The sequence below is a fragment of the Medicago sativa genome, chromosome 6 (genome assembly GCF_051527215.1).
Source record: "Medicago sativa cultivar Bolivia chromosome 6, Bolivia_mono, whole genome shotgun sequence".
In the NCBI taxonomy this organism is placed as follows: domain Eukaryota; kingdom Viridiplantae; phylum Streptophyta; class Magnoliopsida; order Fabales; family Fabaceae; genus Medicago; species Medicago sativa.
The window spans coordinates 62,052,674-62,070,917 of NC_140754.1; the positions used below are offsets into that span (position 1 = coordinate 62,052,674).

Here is an 18,244-nt window from a genome sequence, read left to right on the forward strand (position 1 = left end):
AGCCAAAACCTTAACTTATAATTTCATGTTTTATACCTAATTTCTAAAGACCGGTTTCCCTTTAGCCCCTCACCTTTCCGACCAAGTCCAGTGAGAGTTTACCTCTAGCAACCAAACCTATTTCGCTGATTTGATTACTAGAAGATGCTTATAAGGATTGAAACTACCCATGTCTCAAGAATTTCAAAGACTATTTCGCTGCCTTTGCAATTCTTGTCCAAATTCACTTGTTCCAATATCAAAGCTCCGCTTTCGCATTATGAATTGATATTTGAGATGATGGATTAACAATTATCAAACCCTCCACTTTCGTTTTCACAGTTTGATAATTGTTAATTCATGTATAAAAGGTGAATTTAGATTAGAAATTAAGCTTACATAAAATTAAGGTTAAAGCTTGGTTCGATTAGAATTACGTCATTAGACTTATCCAATAATCCCAAGACAAGAAGAGTCTACTCACTAACGTTCATTGTAGACATATGGAAGAAGGAGAAGAAGAGGAATATAAAATAAAATAACAATAAAGTAAAAGTGAACTTTTATTCCAAGAACAAAAGATGAATATTTGTGATAGGAGACTACTCTATTTATAGCTTACATTCGACTTAAATTCTAAGCAATTACAAGGGCTTTTTGGTAAAACTAAAACAGAGTAGCTTGGGCCCGAAGAAGATCACCGGAATTTCTCCCTAACTACCTCTTTTCGGTGACGGTTACTATCTCCGGAGAAGCTCCGGTGAGGGTTCCACATCGTTTTTCACTGTTTCCCCGTCGCTCCACCACCTCTTTTCGGCTATCTCTTCAAGACGGTTCTCCTCATCTCTCTACAAGACGGTTCTCCTCATCTCTCTAGATCGGTGTTCTCTGATCTGTGCTTTCTCTGTTCGGCGCTTTCTCTTGGTTCGGTGAGTTCTTCCGACGTCTCTGCTACCTCTATAGTTTTGGTTCTCTATGATTGTTGTATTCTCTGGTACGGTTGGTTTAGTGTCTGAGATCTTTAGGTTACGGTTGCTCTGGTGTCTGAATCGTTCGGGGTGATGGTGTGCCCGTGGCCTTTCATGGCGGCGTTGGCGGATCCGTCGGTAAAACCGCCGGAACCCGGCAAATCGTTCGTTCAAGCTCTCTCCGGTTCTTGTGACATTCAAATTGCTCAAATGCCCCAAAAAGTGGTTATGGGAGACACGGTACGAGTCAAGATGACGCAAGAAGAGTATGAATCTGGCATTGCAGATTGCAAGATGAACCTTCATGGTCGTGTCACACTCAGCAAAGGTGATGCCCCTCTCACAACTCAGGCTTTCAAACTGAAATTGAACGGGCTCTGGCCAAATCTCAAAAATTGGACTGTGATACCCTTAGGCAAGGGCTTCTTTGAATTCAAATTTGGTTCAGTAGAGGATATGAGGAAAGTTTGGGCTCTTGGAGTGGTGAATCTCAAACCTGGTGTACTTAGATTCTACTGTTGGACCTATGATTTCAAACCCCAAAATCAAATTCAGACGCATGCACAAATATGGGTGAGATTGATGCAGCTTCACCAGGAATACTGGAGAAAGAAGACCATCTTTGAAATTGCTTCAGGCCTGGGCACACCCTTGACCATAGATGAGGCTACCTTGTCCAGGCGTTTTGGCTTGTTCGCCAGGGTCCTTGTTGATGTTGACTTATCAGGAAAGCTCTTTGAAACTGTTTTGGTGGAGAGAGAGGGAAACGCCCTTCCCATTACTGTCCAATATGAAAGGCACCCCCCTTTTGTGCTCAGTGTAAGATGCTAGGACACTCCACACAAAACTGCAAGAAGCTGCAGCAAGAGGATGTTACTAAGGGTCCTATGAAAGTTCAAGGAGAGCTGCAATCTAACAAGCACATTACCAAAGAAATTTTGACTCAAAAGGTTACACAATACACAACAGTTCATGATTCTAAGAAGCAAGGGTTAAATTCCACTCACACTACACATTTGATCTCTGAGCAGCAAGGACAAAAACACACTGACACTGACTTTCCTATGGTTGAAGACACTGATTTTGATGGTATTGATGCATACTCGGAACAGGAAAGGGATAAGGGTGATGTGGTTGTTACAGCAATCACTAAGGATCCAACACAGGATCCCACCTTAACCCTCAATAACTCATTTACTTTACTTGACAATGAGCTTGAAAATCCTGCTGGGGAGGATATACAGGTTGTCCAGGAACCACATGATTTGTCAACTGATCAGTTGGATGAATTCTCTGACACTTCAGGTGTTGTTCCTCAGGAGAATGCAATCCTCATTCCTACTACTAGCTCTGAAAGGCCTAGTGAATTGAAAAAATGGTCTGCTCAGGCTATAAGTAAAAGTGCAGGTGAGCAGGTGTTGGTGGAGGGTAGTGAGAGGCTATCATTCCTCACAGTCCCATCATCTTCTCCTATGCATAGTAACTTTGCTGAGAGGCAGGATTTCCTCAGTGTTGATCATGCCTCAACCTCTGTATCTTGTGATCCTTTAATCTTGAGATTGAACCAGATAGCAACTTCCAAGATGTCACCAGTTCTCCAGCTAGCCACCCCCAGTACCTTTCATGATGTAACAATTGGGACTGATAAGAAAATCTTCAAGTCTTCCTCTGGTAACAAACCTTTAACAGAAGCTAGTATCAAAAGTGTGCAGATTTTAGGGAAACTTTGGGGAGACATGCTGGATGCGGAGATGGATCAGGACTTACAAGATATTTTCTCTGTGGATGCCAGTCAAATTCCTCAATCAGCTGAGAAATATCTCAACACTGACAATGATGGATTTGTGAAGACTAGGCGTGGGAGGCCCAGAAAGATTAAGGGTCTTCAGTCAGATAAAAAAACAACAGGTAGCAAATCTGTCAGATTTAACTACAGTTCCAGCAAAACTCCACTCCCAATCCCTCTCCATGAAGTGCATTTTCTGGAATCTAAGAGGGATAGGTAATATTGAAACTCAATTATACCAAATGCAAATGATTCACTCTCATAAACCAGACTTCTAGTTCCTTGCTGAGCCTCTTGTACCTTTTGATTCTGTTCCGGTTTGGTTTTGGCACAAACTTCATCTGTGTAGCCACACCTTCAACATAAGACACAATAATTTGCCTAGTCTTTGGAGCTTGTGGAACTCCAACCATAACCCTCAAATTCTGTTGCAAGATGAACAGTGCATTGCTTTGTCTTGTCCAGTGGAATCATCAACTGTCTTCATTGCTGCAGTCTATGCAGCCACCAATCACATTGCTAGAAGAGCTTTATGGATTAATCTCACCATCTTATTGAGCAGACATCAAGGGCCCTGGTTAATTTTAGGAGACTTCAATTCCATCCTTGGTTCACATGAAAAGGTTGGAGGCAGAATTCCTCTCCCCACTGCTTGCTATGATTTTAATCACTGGACAAATGTTAACAGCTTAATACACTTGGACACCAAAGGTGTGAACTACACTTGGTCCAATCATAGAAAATGAGGTGCCTACATTTCCCAAAGACTAGACAGGGCAATTTGCAATGATCAGTGGCTGAACTTCTGGCATGCTATCAGTTGTAACACTCTTACTCGTTTACATTCTGATCACTTCCCCATATTGGTAACCCTGCATAAGCTCCCTGCTCAGAACATCATTCCCAGATATAAGTTTTCAAATTTTGGTCCACGTTCTCCAGTTGTGAGGATCTCATCACTTCTCATTGGAGATGCCCTGTTGTTGGCTCACCTATGCATGTTCTGCATTATAAGCTGAAGTCTCTGAAGATAAAACCGAAGGTTTGGAACAGGGAGGTGTTCGGGGACATACATAATAATCCGGCCTTAGCCAAAGATCATCTAGATTCTATTCAGGCAGAGATTGATCTTCTGGGCTTTAATCAAGACAGAGCTAACCAGGAGCTAACATGCCTAAATAACTTCAATCAAGCTATTCAGATTTCCAACAGTTTTTGGAAGGAGAAAGCGAAAAATCTGCAGTTTATTGATGGAAACAGAAATTCAGCTTTCTTTCACAGATCCATTAAGATCCGAAAGGCTCAAAGTCACATTAGTTTACTGAGAAATGGGGATTGTATTCTGACCAAGGCAGAAGATATTAAAGCTCATGCCTTAGACTACTTCAGAAACATCTTCTCATCTGCTAGCAACTGCACTCCTAATGACTTACCGACTTCTGTCATCCCATCTTTGGTTACTGCTCAAGATAACATCATGTTAATTGCACTCCCTTTACCCGACGAGATAAAGCAAGCTGTGTATGACTTGAACGGTGATTCTGCTCCAGGACCAAATGGTTATTCTGGTCATTTTTATCAACAATACTGTCACATTATTGATTAAGATGTGATTAAGTCCACTCAATACTTCTTCAAAAATAATTACATAATGCCAAATCTGAACTCCAACCTCCTCATCCTGATTCCCAAGGTTGCTGGAGCTGATAAGTTAGACAACTTCAGACCGATAGCTCTAGCCAACTTTCAATTCAAAATTATAACCAAGATTATTGCTGACAGATTGTGCATCATAGCAGCTAAAATCATTTCTGAGCATCAAAGGGGGTTTATTACTGGAAGACAAATTCAGGATTGCATTATGATTGCCTCTGAGGCAGTCAATCTTTTACACAAAAAAACCTATGAGGGTAATATTGCTCTTAAAATTGATGTGAGGAAAGCTTTTGACACTCTTAATTGGGATTTTTTGCTTCAGGTCTTGAAAAGCTTTGGATTTGCTCAGTGCTTCTGTAATTGGATATCTACCATTCTTCATTCAACTAAACTTTCTGTTAGCATCAATGGTAAATATACTGGGTTATTCTCTTGTACCAAAGGTGTTCGACAGGGAGACCCTCTCTCCCCCCTTCTTTTCTGTCTTGCTGAAGAGGTACTTAGTAGGGGCCTTCTTGCTCTTACTATGGAGGGTAAAATTAGCCAAATGCAGTACACTAAAGGTGTTTTAGTGCCCAGCAACTGTCTTTATGCAGACGATATTCTGATTTTTTGTAAAGGAACAATGGCCAACATCCGACACATAATGCATCTCTTTGAAACTTATGGAGATTTCTCTTGTCAGCACATTAACGCCAACAAAAGCAAGTTTTATTCTAGTTCAATTCCCCTCTCTAGAATTTTTGCTATTGCTGATTTGGCAGGGTTCAGCTTTGGTAACCTTCCCTTTGTGTATCTAGGTATACCTCTTTTCAAGGGGAAGCCAAAGTTCACTCACCTGAGACCTATTTGTGATAGAATCCAGGCTAAGCTGAGCACATGGAAGGGAAAATTATTGTCTATCATAGGAAGGGTGCAAATTGTTAATGCTGTGATAAGTGGCATGCTTGTGTATAGTTTTCATGTCTACAAATGGCCTAAAAGTCTTCTGAATCAACTTACAAAGCATATCAAAAATTTTGTGTGGAGTGGTGACTGCAACAAGCGCAAAATCTGCACTGTCTCTTGGCACTCCATATGCAGGCCCAAAGATGAAGGGGGCCTTGCCATCAGAGATCCTTATACTGTCAATAATGCTGTTCTGCTACATCTCACTTGGAGGCTGCTTACTTCCCAGGATCAGTGGGATCAATTGTGTAGGAAAGATTCTTGTCTGCTGGAAAGCCTAAAGGCCACTGCATTTATTCATCTGTCTGGACTTGATTAAAAAACTGGGTGGATATTGTGTATCAAAACTCAACCTGGACAATAGGTGGCGGCAAAAACGTGTATTTTTGGACAGATAGATGGTTGGACCGGCCTATTGTGGAAACTAGGAATATCCCTACTACTTTGTATAGTGAGCTGACAATGCTTGTAGCTGACTATATTGTTGAAGGGGAATGGAATCTGCCTAATTACTTCCATCTTAAAGACAGCAATCTTACTAACAACATATTGCAAACTACTCTGCCTATAGAACCTTCCCAGGATGAGCCTCACTGGACTTCCTCTGTGGATGGACTCATGACCAATAAACTTGCTTACCATTTTGTAGCAGGTTCTTGCATGAAGGTTCCTTGGCATAAGGTGGTTTGGAACACCTATATACCTCCCACCAGAGCCTTCATATGCTGGCGTTTTCTGCATAATAAATTGCCTACATATGACAATTTGAGAAAAAGAGGCTGCCATGTTGTTTCTATCTGCTGTTTCTGTAGGAAGCACTTGGAGACTTCAGAGCATATATTCCTGCAATGTCATGGCACTTCTCAGATATGGGACTGGCTCAGTCAGGGCATCACCCAACAGCTTGATCTCTCATATTGTCAGAACCTTTTAATGAGCAGAATTGGCGGTGGAAGTAAGCTGGTGAACCAGATTCTGCAATCAACCATAATTCATGCTATCTGGTGCATTTGGTTAGAAAGGAATCAAAGATACTTTAATGGAAAGAGGGCTCACATGGGTACTCTTATTAATAAAATGATCTCTGAAGTTCAGCTTAGTTTTGATTTGGTTTTGGCTCATGGCACTGCAACTATGCATGATTTAAGAGTGTTACAACTATTTGGAATTCCTATTAAGACCAAAAGCATTCAGCCTCCCCTCTACTCTCGCTAGTTGCCTCCAGATGCTGGTTGGGTTAAGATAAACTGTGACGGTTCATCTTTTGGTACTAACCCAAATGGTTCCATTGGTTTTGTTCTCAGGGACTCTCAAGCTGGTTTTGTGGGAGCCATGGTTCAAAACATAGGGTATGCTACTCCCATTGAATCTGAGTTTTACGCTTGCATGATGGCTATGGAGAAAGCTAAGGAATTGCAGCTTACTCATGTGTGGTTAGAAACAGACTCTCTCCTTGTTGTCAAAGCTTTCTGCACTTTAAATGGGGTCCCTTGGAGATTGCAAGCTAGATGGAAAAATTGTCTCATGTTCTGTAGGCATGTAACTAGTAAATGCACTCATGTTAATAGGAGTTGTAACCTGGTTGCTGATGCCCATGCTAAAAATGGGCAAAGTCTTGCTTTTAATTCTTTTCAATGGTGGGATTCCCCCCTCCTTTGTTTTAACCCTTCTATATAATGACTCCTTAGGACACTCTATATGAGCCTTATGGCTTGAATTGTACTCATTGGTACAGGCCATTTCCTGTGTTTAATGCATTCACTATTTTGATCCAAAAAAAAAAGCTTGGGTCCGAAGAAAAAGCAGCAAAAGGTAATCCTGAGATGTGGCACGGCCGTGCCAACCTTAGCACGGGCCATGCAAAGCTTCTGACTTGGGAGAGATTTATTTTCGTCCCCGAATCTTCGTATTTTTGCTCCAAATCAGCTCCAGACTCCTTTCTTTTGCTCCAAGACTCCTTTCATCCGATATTTGTTCCTGAAATATAAAAATAGGCAATTGAAGTAAAATAGCTCAAAAAGGAAACAATATTAAAATAAAATAAAATTAAATCTAAATAAAACGAAACTGAATAATATATAAAAATAGACTAAATATTGACTCATCAAACTCCCCCACACTTGAATCTTTGCTTGTCCTCATGCAAAAGGCAATAGACATAGTAGCAATAAAAAGATTTAACATGGCAACACATTTGAAAACTCATGTCTCACCTAAGGTTTTGTTTCAAGTACACTAATCACGACTTCAAGTATTCATTGTGAACCTATTCAACCCAACAACAAGTCTCAAGTGAGTGTGTGTGTTCAGTCCAACCCTTTTCTTGCTCCTGTATAAGACAGATATTATGAGGAACAAGTTCTATCCCTAGTACTAAAGTAACCGAGAAAAGTCCTTTCTTCATTTCGTATAAGAGAGATGGGAATTTAGTTAGAATTTAATTAGATTAACAATTTAAGCACAAGGGGCTGCAGATTGCTTAGGGGCTATCTATCCTCATAGGAAGTCTTTATGGAGAGAGTGTCCTTTCCCCCTAGATTCAAAATCACCCTAAGTAGTGCTGCAAAAAATTTATTCATCTCCACGTAGGAAGTCTTTTTGGAGAGGGTGTCCTTTCCCCCTAGCTTTGATGAAATTATTTCCTCATTTGAGGGATTTGGAAATTAAGTTCAATTAGGGAGTCACTACCACATTTAGGAAGTTAGAGAGGGAGTGTCCTTTCCTCCACATGTTGGTGCCATTCTCCCGCCCCATTTTAATTCAACAATTCATAAAAGAGTATAACAATAAAGCACATTAATTATTTCCCACACAACTTATACTACTTTTACTCTAAAGACTTTTAAGGGTCTAAGTTACCACTAAAGATAGAACGAGTTCCTTAAAATACCTACTCATACACTTACTCAAAGATTGCAACTGAGTGCTTTTCTCATTGGACAATTTTTCACAATAAAACATGATGTGGGTATAGCAAGAACGCTAAAAACACAAGAAATTACTTTCATGCACAAGAAACAACCTTTTTTAGAGAAGACAACAAAAAATTTTATGCCACAATTTCCATTAAAAACAAGCTACTTAATCATGTCTTTCGCTATAAAAACAAAACAAAAGAATAAAGTTCAAGGGAGTTTGGAAACATTACGACTCTAGACACTTTATTAGTCCCCCCCCCCCCCCCCCCCACACACACACACACACACACACACTTAGGAGAAGCATTGTCCTCAATGATTCAAAATAAAAGAAAAGAGAAGAAGGAGAAGATGAAGGAGTAGAAGAAAGAGTAGGAGAAAGAGAGAAGAGATAAGGGAAGAGGAAAGTTCACAATTTATCATTTAGGTCGATAAGGAGGACCTTGGAAATTCAACACCTTGCCTTTGTTGCTCGGTGCTTATCCTCTCAATTTCAGTTTGCATCCATGCCCATCTTTCATTGTCATTTAGCTCACCGGTTTCTTGGTCATGGTGCTCTCCCTCATGGTGCAAGTTAGCACCTTCTCCTTCATCAAGATTTTTCTCTTCATGTACCTATTCATTTGCTTTAGAATCCTTGATTTGGATCCCATGATTGCGGGCTGTTGTTTGCTTCTTGCACCACTTCCGGCGTCTTTAATCTCCTTACTTTTCCTCTTGGATGCCATTGACCTAGTTGACTTTGTTTTGGTTTGGGTTAAGGTTAGGTTTTGTGTGGGAAAGGTTTGTTTAGTGATGGGATTGGGGTTTAAGTAAGGTTTTTGAGTTTATTGATGAAGATTGGTGAAGGAATTGTGGTTTGGTGAAGTTTGAAGAGAGTTATGGAGGAAGGATAAAAGAGGTTATTTTGAATAAGGGAAAAAAAAATAATAATAATTTTTTTTTCAATTTTTTTTTTGGCTGAAAGGTTGGCACGACTGTGCCATCACCGGCACGGGCCGTGCCAAGCTTCTGTAAAAGAGGCAAATTCTATTTATTATTTTTTTTTGAGTTTTTTTTTTGAATTTTTTTTAAAAATAAAAAATAAAGGTGGGTTTGGTTTCTGGTCAATGGCTTCAACTTTCTTTCACTTTTTTGCATCATATTTGGACGAATACCTACAAAACAGATCAAAATAACATAAAACAAACAAAATAAAAGCAATAAAATTCATGGGTTGCCTCCCATGAAGCGCTCGTTTAGAGTCATTAGCTTGACGGTTAGAAAGTGGTTTAACTATCCTATACCTAATCTTTCAGAAAGGGACAATGACATCAAACTAACATTCTCTCCCAAATCACACATGGCTTTTTCTATAGTTTCAGATCCTATGACACAAGGTATGAAAAAGTTCCCTAGATTCTTAAGTTTAGGTGGCAATTTGTTTGGAAGTATTTCAATAAAATTCCTAAACTGGTCATCTAACTTGGATTTAACAAAACCTTGTGTTAATGGAATTTCAGTCTCATGAGATGGTGAAACAAATGGCTTTTCATTCTCTCCTTTGGCTTTCTCACTTTGAGGCGCATCATTCCCTATCTCTCCTTCATTGTTCTTAATTTTCACAACGGGGTCCTCCAATTGTTTACCATCCCTAAGAGTAATAGCACTTATATGGTCTTTGGGGTTGGTTTCGGTTTGGCCTAGAAGGACTTCAGAGGTAGGAGAGGAAGCGGCCGCTTGTTGGACTACTTGAGAGATTTGAGTCTCTAGCAATTTTTGGTGAGTAGAGATGGAGTCCAGTCATTCAAAAATTCAGTTTGATTTTTAAGCTCTTGGAGCTGCTCGGATTGATTTATACAATAATTTTCTAAAAAAAATTCCAAGCTGGATTTTTGAGGGACTCTTTGGTTCTTTGCATAACTGGGTGGTGTTGTTTGTTGTCCAAAAAGATTTTTAGGGGTTTAAAAAAATTTGGTTGTTTCTAAACCCTTGATTATATTGAGCATAGTTTACTTGCTCAGGACCTCTAACAACACTATCTAGTTCGCAATCAATGCCAATATGGCCAAATATTCCATAAAATTCACATGGTGGTGAAACAGGAGTAGGTGCGACAACACTTACACTTAATTTATCAAATTTTTGAAAAAGTATGTCCACCTTAACAGATAGATGATCAAGGGGAGAAATTTCATACATACCTACCTCTTTTTTAGAGGGCGAAGAAGCAGTGATGAGTCACTCGCTTGTCGACTGATATTGGTTTTGTTCCATGTCCTCGATCAAAGCATATGCTCCTGTGTATGTTTTATTCATCAAAGCTCCACCTGCAGCTGCATCAACATAAACTTGTGTGGTATACAAAAGACCGTTATAGAAAGTGTGAATAATAAGCCAATTCTCTAAACCATGATGGGGACAAAGTCTAAGCATTTCTTTGAAACGCTCCCACGCATCGTAAAGAGATTCTCCATCTTTTTGAGTGAATTGTGTGATTTGATTCCTTAATTGAACAGTTTTATAATAGGGAAAGAATCGGGCAAGAAAAGCTTGCCTCATTTGTTGCATGAAGTAATAGAACCAATTTCCAATGAATGAAACCAAGCACTAGCTCTACCCCCTAAGGAAAAAGGAAAGAGGTGCAGCCTTACGGCCTCTTAGTTTGCATTCAAGGTTCCACTGAGTCTTAAAAAAATTGAAACATGAAGATTCGGATCCTCAGTGGATGATCCGAAAAATTGATTTTGCTGCACTAAGTGAATAAGTGCAGGTTCTATTTCGAAATTGTTACTAACTGTTGGGTACACAATAACAGCGTATGGCTCATATGAAGATGGGATTGCATACTCTTTGAGAGTGCGCTCCTAGGCCATATCTTTATTATTTTGTGATTCCAAGAAGTTACCGGTAAAAAGAAAGAAATAGAAAAGATAGAAGAAGAAGAAAAATAAAAAAATAAAAAAAGAAAGAATATTTTATTAGATTCTTTTTTTATTATTTATTAAAAAAAGAAAAGGAAATAATATTATATATATATATATATATATATATATATATATATATTGGTCTAATCGTTAAAAAAAAATTAATCAAATTGCAATAACTCCCCGGCAGCGGAGCCAAAAACTTGATAGGCCAAACCGCAAGTGCACGGTCTATCGAAGTAGTAGTAAAAGAGAGTATCGTTCCGCTAGGGAGTTATGAATTCAATTAACTTTCAACAAGGATTAGATGAGAGTTTAAGATTATAAAGTTGGGATTTTTAAATAAGAGAAAATAACAATAATAAAATAAAAGGAGCCTTGAGATTATTGGTTCATCATAATGACGAACCCTTCACTAGCCAAAACCTTAACTTATAATTTCATGTTTTATACCTAATTTCTAAAGACCGGTTTCCCTTTAGCTCCTCACCTTTCCGACAAGTCCTGTGAGAGTTTACCTTAGCACTATTTCGCTGATTTGATTACTAGAAGAAGCTTATAGGGATTGAAACTAGCCATGTCTCAAGAATTGCAAAGACTATTTCGCTGCCTTTGCAATTCTTGTCCAAATTCACTTGTTCCAATATCAAAGCTCCGCTTTCGCATTATGAATTGATATTTGTTAATTCCAAGTTTCATAAGTTTAAAAGGTGAATAAGATCTTTCGTTTCCACAGTTTGATAATTGTTAATTCATGTTTAAAAGGTGAATTTAGATTAGAAATTAAGGTTACATAAAATGAAGGTTAAAGCTTGGTTCGATTAGGATTACGTCATTAGACTTATCCAACAATCCCAAGACAAGAAGAGTCTACTCACTAACGTTCATTGTAGACATAGAGAAGAAGGAGAAGAAGAAGAATATAAAATAAAATAACAATAAAGTAAAAGTGAACTTTTATTCCAAGAACAAAAGATGAATATTTGTGATGGGAGACTACTCAATTTATAGCTTACATTCGAGTTAAATTCTAAGCAATTACAAGGGCTTTTTGGTAAAACTAAAATAGAGTAGCTTGGGCCCGAAGAAAAAGCAGCAAAAGGTAATCCTTAAATGTGGCACGGCTGTGCCAACCTTAGCACGGGCCGTGCCAAGCTGTTGACTTGGGGGAGATTTATTTTTGTCTCCGAATCTTCGTATTTTGCTTCAAATCAGCTCCAGACTCCTTTCTTTTGCTCCAAGACTCCTTCCATCCAATATTCGTTCCTGAAATATAAAAATAGGCAATTGAAGTAAAATAGCTCAAAAAGGAAACAATATTAAAATAAAATAAAATCAAATCTAAATAAAACGAAACTAAATAATATATAAAAATAGACTAAATATTTACTCATCAGGGCATAAGATCTTTCAGGGAATATTCACCAACTAGTACAAGGGTAGGTTAATGAAGACAAACCATATAGGAAATAAAATTGTCTACTACCGATTCAACGATAGCTTAAACAAAAAACATACAAAATAAAATTGTCTGCTACCAGTTCAAGGGCAGCTTAAACAAAAGACAAACAAGATAAAATTGTCTGCGACCGGTACAAAGGGCAGCTTAAAGAAGACACTGGGGAAATTGAAAAGTATTTGTAGACTGATTGTTTGGTGGGACCAGCCACTTGAAATATACTTGATTGGTGACATCTCTGGATCAGACACATTGAGAATGACACTTTTATGAGATACAATTGAAATAGGACATCAGGTGGTCAATGCAATTTTGTATAAATGATATCTGTGTGCATGTTATATATGCATGAATGTGTATATGAGTGAATGAATGTATGAATATGTATGAAACTTATATGACAATATAATTGTAAACTGGTGAGACAAGATTGGGCATGTAAAACGGGAAGTAGCCCGGCATCGTAGTACAAATGCTCGACAATCTTCATTGGGGATGGTATCACTGGAGACGAATCAAAACATTGTCGGGGTAGAGCCCATTAATCAAAACATTGATGGGGTAAAACCCATTAATCAAACTACTGATGGGGTAAGGCCCATTAATAAAAACAACTTGTTAGAGTAAGCCCTAATAGTCAATCTATATTGATTGTATTTGGCTTTGTATCATGATATTGATATAAATATATATTATGAATATATAATAATAAGGCATTTCTTTATTGTTTTGTTTTGTTTCAAAATAATAAAGTCCCTAGAATAGTTAGTCTTAATGGAACATTAAGTATAACTTAATTGTGAGACCCCATTAAACATAAGGACGATATTCTTAAAGTATCAGTAGTCAAGATTTATTGTGAAGTGGGATATCATCAAAGCTTGGAGACTATTACGTAGATAGACTGATGATCACATCTCACAGATCATGGATAAAGAGTTATCAAGTCTTCAGATAGATATAAATATTAGGAGTAATATTTATATTGGATTGACCCACCATGAGAATACTACATAGTAAAAGTTATGAAAAGTGTCATAAGATATTCTCATAGTGATAGTGGTGTATTCCACCCTTTGACCTGAAACCACTATGTACCCTAGATGTTGGAGTCGAGTGCTTTGTCACCATTCAAACGTTGTCTGTAACAAGATGACTATAAAGTTGGTTGATGGGTACTCCACGAATCATGTTGAGGGACATGAGTGACCTAGATGGAATTTGCTCCTCCTATATAACAGGGGAAATGTCTACGGACCCAATATTGAACTGGACAAGGGTGACATACTATGTCTTGCGTTCAACATAGACATGAGGGCAAAAGGGTGATTATACACATGAACATTATCACGTAAAAGTTTCATCAGATTACATGACATTCTCGTCACTTGGGTAGCAGTGATGTGTTGCTAGATATACCTCACTATTTATAATATTAAATACGTGATTTAATATTATTGTCAACGTTACGAGAACCTATAGGGTCGCACACAAAGGACATACAGATGAGAGAAATAAATAAGTAAGACTTGTTTATAAAATAATAAGTGAGACTTATTAGTAATTAAATAATTATGTATGACTTATTATTTAATTGTGAAAATAGAGAAACGCGGTCCACTGTAAGGTAATGTGTATTTAAGTGAGATATGATGCACCGTAAGGTAAGGTGTATTTAAGTGATTGACTTGATGACCACACAAGTGGTTCTATAAATAGAACACTTGTGCTGAAACATGTTGGTTGAAACGCTTAACCTAATTCACAAGAGTAAACCTAGTTGCCGCTCTCTAAACCTAATCTCTCTGAATATCCGTTGGAATTGGCTAGCATCGGACATCGGGGAAGTTCTGTTCGTGTGGACTGAGTAGAGGCATCGCTGCTTTGCTTTGCTCGTGATCAGAAACAATTCTTCTACAAAGGTTCTGCGCTTCAAGAGGTAAACACATAATCCTTAAAGTGTTTAAGAATGTGTTCTCATTGATTTGTGATTAATGATTTAATAAAGATCTGTTTTTGATGGGATTTGTTTCGCTAAGAGGATAAATTTTTGAAAAACCTCTCTTACAAATCCCTTCACCACTGATGGCGCAAATCCCATTATGATGTACTGGTTGATGGTGAAGTAATCATTCTTTGGGGATAAAGTCCAATAATATGCAGCCTGGCAAAAGTCGCCATTTCTAAATCGACCCAGAGTGCTCTCTCGTGGGAACGCTTCAATAGTCATGCTTTTCTTTTGTATATTTTTTATTTCTTTCTCTCTCAGTTTTTTTTTTAAAAAAAACCCTAACTTTTTCCTAGATCGCCCTTTCGGGTTCTCAATCCACCTGGAATATATTCTTTTTTGTATGTCCCTAATTTTTACTTGGACCTCCCTTTAATAGAGTTGTGACCGACCAAAGGCGTGGCTCCACAGATTACAAAATTTGAAAAATGGTAGTTATATGGGGAAGGTACATTGAACACAATAACCGCTATTTTCCCTAACAACTTTGATTTCCACTACTTAGATGCTTCAAATCGGAGGTCCTTTGACAGCTAAGGTGCCCCAAGTGAGTGATGCTTGATCTGATGCAGTTACTTCGTCATAATCCTTAACTTTTGCATAGATCGCCCTTTCGGGTTTTCGACTTATCAGTATAATTATTCTTCTGTTTTATGTCTCTAATTTTTTCCTGGACCGCCCTTTCGGATTTTCAGTCCACCGAGACGCTCATTTTTGCCTAAGCCGCCCTTTCGGGTTTTTGACTTACCGAGCTGTCCTTTTATATTTTTAGCAAAGTATTTCTTGACTGCATCAGAATTCACAGGACGAGGAAATTTCTCACCATCCATAGTTGTATGAGTCAAAGCACCACCAGAGCAAGCTCTCTTGACTACATAGGGGCCTTCATAATTGGGCGTCCACCAGCCTCTGGAGTCCGGCTGAAAAGATAAGATCCTCTTGAGCACAAGGTCTCCTTTGAATTCACGGAGACGAACCTTCTTGTCAAATGCTTGTTTCATCCTCTTCTGATATAATTGTCAATGACACAAAGCAGTGGTTAATGGATTAATGGTTACAAGGTTTTATGAATCATATTGAAAGTGTAAGTCCTAGTTATTGGGAAGACTTGACCAAGTAATATGCCAACGGTATGTAACGAAGATAGCAACTTTAAAATTGGAATATGTAAAACGTGTTGGAGATTTAGTCTTAAAAGAAACTAATTAGTATTTTTTTTTGTAGTGAAAAGAAACTAAACTCTTACAAACCGACTCGCCCAGTTGGATAGAGAGGGGACCAAATCTCCCTTTTCCGGGAACTTCTCGCATTGCGCGAAGAATATCCACAAAACTGACCCCCTGATTTCTGAGATGTTTTATTGTCTATGGTTGATTTTCGGAACAATTCTAATGGATCGGGATTGGTATAAGGTCACCTATTGCTACTAAGAACCTAACAGAACTTTTAAAAAGTTTTTAACACAATAGTTTTTCGGTTGGATCGAGGTCCACTTCTGGAACCCCACCCGCATTAGTAGAGGTGTTTATTTAGTATAATATAATTAATAATAAATAATATTATTAACGTTAAAATGAATTAATGAATACAGATTTTTTGTCAAAGAAAAGATACAACAAATTTACCACCAGGTACCAACAGAAACACTCATTGACAATGAAAAGGAAGAAGAAGAGAACCTCTCTCAAATCTTCGCAAAAAATAATAAATGAAGAAACATATTTACCTGATGAGTGTTGGGAATCTATCTTCGAATTCCTTATCATTAAGGAAGGCCGTTATTGCTTGGATTCTCTATCCCTCGTCTCCAAACAGTTCCTCTCAATAACCAACCATCTCCTATTCTTAATAGCTATTGTTGAGAATCCAACACGTCCTCTCCTCGGTCGCCTATTCAGAAGGTTTACCAACCTCATCTCCCTCGACCTCTCGCGATTCAATCGTGACATCAACCACCTTTTGCGTAAAATCTCTCGTTACCCTTTGAAGAAACTCACATTGCTTTGTATCTCGAGCAACCAATTACCCTTTCCCACAAATGGGTTGCGAGCTTTCTCCGAAAGCATTACAACTTTGACCTCTCTCACTTGTACTCACATGTTTCTCTACAACAACGATATGTTACTCAGCATTGCCGATTGTTTCCCATTGCTGAAAGAACTCAACCTCACTTACCCTTTGGACCACAATCAAATTCACTATCCGGCATTTCTGCTATCAAAGTTCCGATGTATTCAACGTTTAAGTCTTGAAAGCACTTTTTTTTCTTAATGATCTACATATTGACGAGCTGTCTTTGTTTCATAGTGATTTGGTGTCTATCAACCTTAATGACTGTTGGAAGCTCACAGAATTATCATTGTTTTCCCTCGTTAGTAATTGTCCTTCACTTAGTGACTTCAAAATGGAAAACGCGTCTATTGGAAAAGAGAGTGTAGAAAATATTGGTGTATACGCTCAATTAAAGTCTCTCTATTTGGGTCGAAATTTAAGGTTAAGTGATGAGAAGATTACAATGTTAGCTTCATTTTTCCCCAACTTGCAGCTGTTAGATTTGAATCGTTGCTATTACATATCTGAAAGTATTTGTCAAGTTTTAAGATGTTGTAAGATAACGCATTTGAACTTAACTCGATGTTCAATAGTTAACCTACTTGGAATAAACTTTCTAGTTCCCAAAGCTAGAGGTGTTGGACTTGTCATATACAAAGGTTAATGATGAGCAACTTTGTGTTATCTCAAAGAATTGTTGTGGGCTTTTGCAACTCTTACTGAAAAATTGCGCTAATATCACAGAGAAGGGAGTGAAACATGTGGTAGAAAACTGCACACAACTGAAGGAGATTTATTTGGGGGATATTCATTCAAGTGACAAAACAAGGAAACTCTGCTTGCGTCATGGATGCCTTCTTTTCTAGTATTCCGAAAATGCTATTATGAAGTTTGAACCCTGTAAGTTGTTTTTGTTTTAAGATTTATTTCTTTGAGAAATTACTTTTTTGAAAGTCACTTACAAATGTTCATTTACTCATTAACCTGTGCATGATAATTCCCCAATTAATAGTGTAATATTTGTATATAATGTACAATGTAATGCAAGCAGTTGGGTGCAATGTTGTTTAATGTTTGTGTACATAGTTTTAGTTTTATTTTTACCATCATTGTTCTCTAAAATGCCGCCTCTACAATTGTTGTGCTCTCAAATGTTACTTCAACCATCGTTATACATTCAAATGCCTCCCATGCAGGAACACCATCTTTTGTAGTGTACGAATCTCGTGTGTTTTCTCTAGCAATTCTGATTCAATTTATCATTATTGTTTCATTCGTTTGTTGTTGTTGGAAATATTAGCTTAAATTTGATTTATTTTGCTTGCTTAGGTTTTATCTCATCGGTGTAGTAATATTATCTCACTTATCACAAAAATGTAAAAAATGTTTCAGACTGAAGATCATTTTTCTTAACAAGTTATGTAACTTCTATTTGGTGTTTCGAGGATAGTATATGTAAGTGTAACCATTTTTCGTGTTGTTATTTCAGTAGTATCCTACATTGTCGGCTATGTACGTACACTGTTATTCGGCAGGACATTTCCGAAACCAGATTAGATCAGGA

At 38.0% G+C, this 18,244-nt stretch overlaps 1 protein-coding gene, 1 non-coding gene and 1 pseudogene across 2 annotated transcripts; all 3 read left to right on the top strand.

The window, feature by feature from the left end:
• Positions 1-5,799: 5,799 nt before the first annotated feature.
• Positions 5,800-6,552, top strand: LOC146916144 (uncharacterized). Its single transcript, XM_085721557.1, has one exon. It carries the CDS (start codon positions 5,800-5,802, stop codon positions 6,550-6,552), a length of 753 nt encoding a protein of 250 aa, XP_085577683.1.
• Positions 6,553-10,641: 4,089 nt separating this feature from the next.
• LOC146916145 (small nucleolar RNA R71) lies at positions 10,642-10,748 on the top strand. The gene has a single exon (XR_015017115.1). It is a non-coding gene; the product is annotated as a small nucleolar RNA R71 (small nucleolar RNA).
• A 5,536-nt stretch (positions 10,749-16,284) lies between these two features.
• Positions 16,285-17,571, top strand: LOC146916146 (uncharacterized; annotated as a pseudogene).
• Positions 17,572-18,244: the final 673 nt, after the last annotated feature.